Source organism: Candoia aspera, chromosome 6, assembly GCF_035149785.1.
Source record: "Candoia aspera isolate rCanAsp1 chromosome 6, rCanAsp1.hap2, whole genome shotgun sequence".
Classification (NCBI taxonomy): Eukaryota; Metazoa; Chordata; class Lepidosauria; order Squamata; family Boidae; genus Candoia; species Candoia aspera.
Window position 1 is genome coordinate 88,831,906 of NC_086158.1, and position 9,793 is coordinate 88,841,698.

The 9,793-nt window shown below is 36.7% G+C and overlaps 1 protein-coding gene across 1 annotated transcript in view; it reads right to left on the bottom strand.

The window, feature by feature from the left end:
• The window catches only part of USP54 (ubiquitin specific peptidase 54), an 88,951-nt gene extending 79,510 nt beyond the window's left edge, over positions 1 to 9,441 (bottom strand). The window contains exon 1 of the mRNA XM_063307624.1: positions 8,751 to 9,441. Coding sequence (XP_063163694.1) covers positions 8,751 to 8,897 — 147 coding nt within the window. The 5' untranslated portion in view covers positions 8,898 to 9,441. The remainder of the gene's footprint in view (positions 1 to 8,750) is intronic.
• Positions 9,442 to 9,793: the final 352 nt, after the last annotated feature.

The window sequence follows — 9,793 nt, forward strand, 5'->3', positions numbered from 1 at the left end:
ACCACATGGTTGTTAAGCAAATCATGCAGGTCCCCATTGATTTTGCTTGCCAGAAGCTGGCTGGGAAGGTAGAAAATGGCAATCATGTGACCACAGGACACTGCAACGGTCATAAATGTGAACTGGTTGCCAAGCAACTGAACTGCAATCATGTGACCGCGGGGACACTGTGACAGTCATAAGTGTGAGGACTGGCTATAAGTCTTTTTTTCAGCACCGTCATAAGTCCAAACTGTCACTAAATGAATGGTTGTTAAGCAAGGACTACCTGTAGTATATATTGATTTAAGCAAAGCATTCAACAAAGTAAAGAATCATATCCACTGATAGTCTCCTTGACATATCCAAAGGATGTATGTCAGCAACTTTGCCTCAAGCTAGAATGGATAAGTAGCATACCACATGGTTCTGTTTTAGATCCTGTGTTGTTCAACATATTTAGAAATGACTTGGATGAAGGGTTAGAAAATGTGATTATCAAATATGCAAATCATATAAGTATAGGGGAGACAGAAAAGAGCTTAAAAGAGAGTATAAGGATTCAGGAGAATCTTGGAACTGGAACATGAGCAGAAACAAGCAAGATGAATTTCAAGAGGTACACATGCTTACTTCCATATTTGGAAATCAAAGGCATGAATATACAATGTCTGTGTGAAAGGGGAACCCTATTGGATAGCAGTATATGGTCCAACCTCTAGACTATTGCATCTAAATCCAGGAACCATATTTTAGGAAAGACATGAACAAACTGGAACATGTCTAGAAGAGAACAAGCAAGGGGACTGGGAGGAAAATCTATGAGAAACAGTTGGAATTATTAGTTATATTAGTTATCAATACTCAAGAAAAGAATATTGTGGAGAGATGTGAAAGCTGTCTTCACATATCTGAAGGGCCATCATGTATAAGATGGATGGACTTATTTAGAATTGTTCCAGATGACAGCACAAGAAACAAATTACAAGGATATAAATTTCAGTTGGACTTCAACTGACAAGAGCTGTTCACCAGTGGAAGAGATTGGCTCAAGCAGTGATGGACTTTCCATTGGAGATGCTTAAACAGAGGCTGGATGGCTATCTGTCTGGGAAGCTGTGGTTGTGGATTCCTGCAGTGGGCATGGAGATAAATTAGATTATGTCCAACCTTGCAACCTTTGTATTCTGAAATTCTGTCACTGGACACCTCATAGATACTGTATCAAAGAGAAAACAATTTAGCATGAAGATAAGCTATTTTATCGTTTAAATTACTTGCAGATCTGTCACAGCAGGCTTCAAAAAATTTCAGTATGGGATGGGCAGATGACAGCAGGCCCTTACCACTCAAAATAGTTTTGTTGGATAGTTACTTTCAACACACAGTGGAGCTGCATAGTAAACCTTCTCTGCAGCCTTCTTTTGCAGGCAAGAGAACCAGGTATATATTTGTATGCATGGCCAGCAAGCCTCACTAGTGGTGTTCATCACAGGCACTCTAGCTGTGCACTGGCCAGTTTCATTACCTGCAGCTCTCCAGAAAACCAGAGAGCAGCTCAAGGATCAGAAACTTATAATATGTACTTTGGTATACTGAAGGATAGTATACCAAATACTATCTGGGAATGTCTGCTAGGCATACAATCATACTTGATCAAACAGTTATATCAATATCTTTATACCATAGTTAACTAAATAGTAATGTTGGCTATTCATAGACATAAGCCCCTTTTTAAAAATTAAAAAGTAGAATTTATTTTGCAATTTATTTTCCAAAGTTGTCAAATGTAAAACATCTCAGTGAATTGTGTGATTTTAGATACCTTTTTTTACATAAAAGCATCCAATAGGATCCAATACAATCAACTTTATTGCAATCACAGATTAGTATCCAACATTCATTACATTGCTTCAATTAGTAATACAAGATAAAAGTTATGTGAGCGACATAAACTTTCATAACATCAATGTAATGTACAACAATAAAAGGAAAAATCACTGATTTCTATCTTCTGACACCTTTTGCTCCTCACTGAAGACCATACCTGATAAGCTGCCAAACAAAATGTTATTACTGACTACTCCTCCATCCACGCCAGTAGAATATAATTTATGTATTGAATACAATTTACATATCCTTAATTATTAGACCACCCACTACTCTAGACAACCCAAGACCAGCCAGCCCCTTATTAAAGAGAAAAGGAAAAAGAAAAGTAGTTCCTGCAAACAGGGGCACTAGGAATTCTTCTTTTTTCTTTTATCTCTATAGATAAAAGTTACCTATTATTTATAGTTTCAGTAGGAATGAGATAGGTGTTCCCTGAATGAAAGGGGAAGAAATGATTGCTAGTTGGATGGCTATGGGCAGAGGCAGATAGAAAGTGAGCCATTCCAGAATAGAACATATTAATGCATATCATATTTTGGCCCCCTGTCCAAACTAGTAGGACTGTGGGAGTTTTATTGCCAAGGCAATGATAAGTTTAAAATACAATAAAGGATTTGATTCAGAACAAATTAATCTATGTATTGGTGATGGATCACTCTATCACAGCCTTAGACTCAGGTTTCATGTTCTCCAAGAACTGCATCCCAAGGGAAGCACAGGCAAAACAATCTTAAATTCCTTTATCAAAAAATTCACCAGTCTCCAGAATGTCTGTCTTCTTCAGAGAATTGTGGATCAAGATAGGGGATTGGAGATGTCAATTACACCCTGCTGTCCAACCGCCTTCTTGCCAGGACTACTGAAACAATCCCAAGAGCCCCCAGCTCTTAGTCCTGGGACTTCAGTATCCATGCTGAAATTGCTGCTCTGATATGATCTTACCTTACTGCCTCCATGACAATCAGGGACAAAACTCAGTTAACAGTTGCCCCAAACCACAAAGCTATCTACTGTTTGGTGCTGGTTTGAAGGTTGATTAGAGTATGGAGAAGATACCAATTTCACCTCTGTCATGGCCAAATCATTTTAACTGATACAGTTGTGACTTCTCAAGGCACCTAATCCTGATTAAGTTGGGGACTAATTAAATATCTGGAGACTAACATCAAGACATTTCTCTGACAGTTCGGGTGATTTTTATAGGTAAATGATAGATTGGTATCAGGAATGTGGAAATAAGAAACAGGAATCAGTTAAATGCACACTTCAATCTGTCATCAACTCTACATTTGGCAATGGTGGAAGGAAAGAAATTAATTTCTTTTCCTATGTCACCCTCACTGAAAATCATGCATTTCAGTTTTTATACTAGCAGAGTGCCTTCTATTTCCTGCTGCAGAAGCTAAAATAGATTATTAGACTGCTTTATTTATCAAACTTTATCACCACCCATCTCCCCCACACAGGGGGATATGCCATTTTTTCAGATAAAAACTTCTCACATCTATTTGAATTTGCAATCTATATTTCCTATATCTAATGAAATGAGAAATAACCAGCTTGGTGTGGTGGTTAAGGCATCAAGCTAGAAACTGGGAGACTGTGAGTTCTAGTTCCACCTTAGGCACAAAGCCAACTAGGTGACCTTGGGCCACTCACTCTCTCAGCCCTAGGAAGGAGGCAATGGCAAACCACTTCTGAAAAACCTTGCAGAAAACTGCAGGGACTTGTCCAGGCAGTTGCCAGCAGTCAAAAACTGACCTGAAGGTACCAATAAATAAATAAATGACAATAAAAGACAATAGCTATCATTTAGTCCAGTGCTTACCCCTAAGGAGATAATTTGGGCATATCCTGGAGGTAATGGAACAATTTGTAATAGCTTGTCTGTGAATCAAGGATGCAGTTGCATTATTAAAGACCCAGAAAAGATATAATTGGGTCAAACAGTTTAAAACTACTGACGTAGCTATTATTGCGAGATACATCTCAGCAAATTGAACTTAGGAAATGGGCACGGTCCTTGGCATTCTGAGCAGAGTTGACTTTCGGTTTTCCCAATTAAAAGAAGTTTACAGAAGGGACTGGCACAGGGCATAGAAAAATGATCAACCCATGTTTATTATGAAGGGTTTTTTCCAGCTTGCTCCAAGTAAGCAACATTTTGTCCCCTGTCCCCTTCTTAGAACCTGAAAGGCTGTATAATTATCATCCTGTCATCCTATCATCCTGAAGATAATAATCATCTCTCTGTTTGGATAAGGTGAATCACAGCTCCAAAAGATTTTGGATTAAATAGATGATTGACTTTGTTTCAGTCCTGATTCAAGCTTCAGTCTGGCAGATAGTTATCACTCTAGTTTATATCTAGGATAGGAACTGGAGTTTGAGAGTATGTGCTTGTTGGTCTTCCAACTGGCTTTCAGTGCTACTGATCATGATATTCTTCTGAGCTATTATGAGGGGTAGATTTAGAAGACATTGTTTTATCATGATCTATTTGTATATTCTTTTTGTCAGATAGTTTCAAAATACAATTTTAGGCAGATCTCTATGAACAATGTTTCCTATGAGGTTAATGTCTATACTAAACTTAATTAAATTTGAATAATAAATAAATAAATAAAAACTCTTAGGAGAAATAAACAGCAGTATGCACACATGCCCTATCTCTTACTTCCATCCTCAACTGATGTGTCAGTAAACATCTTGAACCAATGTCTGAAAGTAAAACAAATCTCAGAGGATGAATAAATTGAAAATAAGTTTGAACAATTTGAAGTATGACTTCTGAAGAGTAAGACTGATCCAAATCTGGTGACTTATCCATCTTTGAATGAAGCAGCATTCCCTTTGAAGGAGTGGGAGGAATTAGGAGTATTTGATACTCAGGCAGTTAGAACGGAATGCAAAGAAAATTATTTGAGCTTAGATTGCTATACCAACACAATCATTTCTGAAGTATGCTAACTTGGCCAAAGTGATGGTTATCTTCTATTAAATTAACCCACTGTAAAGGTGGTTACTTCTGAAGACCCTTCAAAAGTTACAGATGGTCTAAAACATGGCAGCCAGAATTTTGACTAGTGGCTAAGAAAACAGAGCATATAATTCCTATCCTACTTTAGTTGTATTGGTCACCAGTGTACCCTTAGAAACAATTCAAAATGCTTATTATAATTTTAAAGCCCTAAGCAGATTGGGACCAAAATAATTAAATATTTATTTATTTATTTATTTATTTATAAGTTTCCAATGTCATCACCGCCCATCTCCCTCAAAGAGCGACTCTGGGTGGTTTACAATAAAAATAAAAATAAAAAATTATTTTCTCATGAATTGATCTGTGCTATAAGAATAACTAAAAAGTTACTTAGGTGTACCTCCTCTCTTCAAGCTAGGGTCTGACTGGTATCTACACTGGCTACTCTTTTCTTATATGATACTATGTTTCTGACCTTGGCCTGGAGTTATATGTGGAAATGGAATCTTTGTCTCTCATTGCTAGATATCCTTCTTGAATCTACATATTTTGAAATAACCCAAGAAGGGTAACTAGGCAATGAGAGACAAAAATTCCATTCCAACAACCTTCCTCAGTGGCTCAGCACTGCTTGAATATGTTGTGGGGGCTCCTTTCCTTTATAAGTAATTGTAAAGGATTTACATTATTTAAGGTAAAAATTTGGACATTCTGGACTTGGATTTACATTCTTTAAGGTAAAATTTACCTTACCTTTTTAAATTGATAAATAATACTTTCCTAAAATAGTGCTACTCCATCCCCATACAGAGCAGAACATGGCAAACCACAGGCATATGGATATATTTTGTAAGACATAATTATGGATATATGAATATGAAATAATGATTATTTATTAAAGGAAGACACTGACACAGAGAAAGTTCCTAGTGATTCTGGATAAGAAAAAATGTTTCACAAATCATGTGGATAATTTGTATAAATATTTGATTTTTAATTAATGTTAATGTTTTTAAAAAAATCACAGGTTTGACTAAAATTTGTTGTTTGGTCAACTTATCATTCAAGATCAACTGTATACTTAAAACCTCTGCTTCTAAGTTTAATGTTGAATAAATAGTGATCAATTAATTTTAAGTGGTTTGTAAACTATACAAATTTCCTTTATCAATAGCATGATAGTAAAAGACATGTTGACCTACCAAGTGTTGTATCTAATCTGTTAGGCTTATTTACGGAAAAAATACTATTACTATGAGAGACTAATTTGAAGAGAGAAAGTGATTAAAATGAGATATTCTTCACAACATAACACACAAAACTTCTCCTTGCTCAAATGAGTTTATACAGAGATTTAGGACTTAGATAAAAACTCTCATGTTAATCAGACATGTTAAAGAACAAGCAGTAGTTGTGGCTAGGAGGACCTTTGCACAGCTGTGGGTTGTGCACCCGTTGCCCCCATTCCTGGATCGGGAGGCTCTGCTCACAGTCACTCATGCCCTAGTCCTCCAGACTTGACTCCTGTAATGTACTGTACACAGGACTGCCCTTGAAGAGTATTTGGAAGCTTCAGCTGGTGCAGAATGCAGAGGCGCAGGCAGTTATGTGTGCCCCTAGGATAGCACATATTACGCTTCTGCTCCGTGAGCTGCATTGGTTGCCAGTTTGCTTCTGGGTGCAATTCAAGGTGCTGGTTTTAACCTTTAAAGCCCTTCATGGCATGGGACCGGGTTATCTGAGGGACTGCCTCTCCCCGATTATATCAGCCCAGCCTGTTAGATCTGGCAGAGAGGGCATGCCACGGATACCATCCTCCACAGAGCTACGTTTGATGGGTCCCAGGCAACGGGCCTTCTCTGCCATGGCACCTGCCTTATGGAACATTCTCCCCCAGTATTTGGTTAGTTCCATCTCTTTTGACATTTCGGAAGTCCCTCAACACCTGGCTATGTCACCAGGCCTGGGGTCCCAGGGAACCAGAGATCTGGTGAGATGGTTCCACTATCATTCTCTCTCTGCCTGGTGTTTGTATATATTTCTGTTTTAATTAATTTTTAATGTTGATTTTTGTATTTTTAATGCTTGTTTTTTTATATGTACTGTTTTTATTTGATTATTGTATGCTGCCCAGAGTCACTTCCTGTGAGATGGGCAGCTACATAAATCTGAGAAATAAATAAATAATTGATAAAATATTCTTATTATTAGCTGTTTATATTTTATTGGAAGTTATATGTTTATATTAAAAGTGGAGGGAAGGGGATTTAAACATCTTCTTTTATTCATTGCTGTTCATAAAATTATCCATTTTGGTGTATTTTTTTTGTTGAAAAGACTATACTGCTTAACTTTCTAGCTATAATGCTTATAGCTAAAGCTTCCAAAATGCTAGAATTATAAAAGAAAAAAATAGCAAAATATTAATATCTGTAATACTGAGACTCTCTGCCTATAAAATGTAAGCATTCCATCTGATCAGAATTCCTCGTGCACTTGATATAATCCTAGCATTAATGCTAGATTCAGGATGGGGCAAAAGAAAGAAACACCTGATGCAGCTCAGAAATTAGGGGCCTATTCTGTGTTGTTTGTCAAGTTCTAGGAGCTCTCACTTTTTATTCCTGTCACGTTTGTCTTGCCAAGTGGATGCATGTTTCCCCTTCTTCCTTGTGGGCTCTCATCCTCTGTTTCCCAACACTATTCCCTATGCTGTGATTCACAAGAAGCTGATTACAACATGATGTCACCCATTTCATCACTAGGCAGCTTGGCAAAAGGTTTTATCTGTGTGGTAAGTCTTGAACTCTTTTCCGAGGAGGGCTGTAGGTGTTCATGTTCAGATTAGAAAACTATGTGACTGATACTTTCCTCCACATTTTTGTGTGTGCTACTTGCTTGTGAGATGCTTGCCTGGCTGGATAGTTATCAGCTGGCAGAAGTGTGATCAATATAGCCTAGGCCACTTGGGCGCCCAGACCATCTTATTTTGGGGTGTTATGTGGATATACAGTAAAGTATTCTGGAGGTATGCTCCAATTTCCAAGTAGTTGCCTCCAGTCTGCAGACCTAGTGGGTGTGGCAGTGTTTTCAGGAACTCTGAAGCTATGACTAATTTTTCTAAAATTTTCTTTTCTGGTAGTATACTTTCCCCCATATCCTCTGAACATGCTGCACAGGATATTAAAAATCTTCTGAGCATCTCTATCCCTCCTTCACTACTGAATAAAAGCATTCTAGTAATGAATGAAAGCACTCTGACTAAAGAAAATACTTTTTTAGATAGGGATTTCTCTCATCCACCTGTCAGCCTTATTCACAGAATTTTGTATGATATCCAGGTAATGTTACTTGGAAACCTCATGTCTCCCATTTATTTTCTCTGCACACGTGCAAAGAAATTAAAGTGAAGAAGACTCCAATAACTTATCAAGAATTCATTCAAATGAAGCACCCATAGTCGTTTCTGTACATATTATAGTATTACGTGTCTATGGTAATAGCAAGAAAGCAACTTTATTGTCTGATAAATTCTGCATATACTCATCACAGGATGAGTATAATTTCATACCAACTATGTTATTTTAAAAATGATAGCAAAATATTATACTAACACAAGGGCTCAAATCCAAGATATGAAATATCATATATATATATATATATATATATATATATATATATATATATATATATATATATATATATATATTGAATATATGTATGTTACATACTATGCCAAAGAATCTGAAAACAAGATTAAGAGAGGATGAGTTTATAATAGAGTCCAACAAAATTGTATCACTACACTGACACTCTCAAAACAGTATAGCATAGGAAACACTGGAAAAAAGTCTTTTATATAAAAAATAGGCACACGTTATTTCAGATTTCTTACCTGTAATGCACTATTCAGGAAGCAGCTATTTTGTCCTGGCTCATTGCTGAGACCTTTACTTGGTGCTATAGATGTTGTATTTCGTGGAGTAAACATGCCTTGCACACCACCCTGTCCCACAGAAAAATAATTTCTCTTCCAAGACATCTTTCACATCTGGATTTATAATATAAAACTGGTTCTATAGGTGTGTGTGTGGCTTAAAGATTCAAAATCAAAACTAAGTTACACAATGCTAAAATATAAAACTTGCTCCACATTCCTTAATGGTATCTCATGAAGTGATATGAACACTGTATTTCTTTTAAATCCAGAAATAATACTGCAATATTGTTACAGTAATAAGCTCTGACAGGAAAACATCTTTGTATTTGGAAAAAAAAATGGAAGTCAAACTAAAAAATCTATAGTCTTTCAAGAATTGTCATAATGAAGTCCCATATCAAGTCTAAAAAGTTTATTCAGTGAATGAAACACCTTCAAAACTACTGAAAACCAGAAAAACAACTTCGTTCTTTTGTAATCTTCATAGACTAATAAGCAAAATGAAACAAGAAAAAAACCTGGCAACCAAAAACCTTGTTATTCCTCTGTAGTTTCTTCCTGGAATATTGATATAGGCAGCTTTGCTTCTTATAAGGAAAACAGAGATTCAATACTGTCTTTTAATTCAAGCAGAAACGGTCTTCTTGAAGTTCCTTCCTCCCGAAGACTTGAGCGGTATCTTCTATTGTTCTTCCCTTGTGAGCAGAATGCCTAGCTGTGGCAGAAAGTTAGAGAGAGGGGGAGAGAGAAAAAATAATCAAAGGCTTGCGTCACTTAATTAGCGTCTTAGTTCTCTTCTGCCAAGATCAGCATTGCCTCACCTCCTACCTCACCAGAAACTCGGGAACAAAGCCAAAGGAAGGTAAAACAAAATCAAATGGATTATATTACACAACTGTCAATTAGTAGGAAAAATTGTTGATTGAGATTCTTTCAGGTTTATTTGACCCTGAAGTACAGTAAGAACTACAACAGGAGAATGAACAATCATTTGTTTA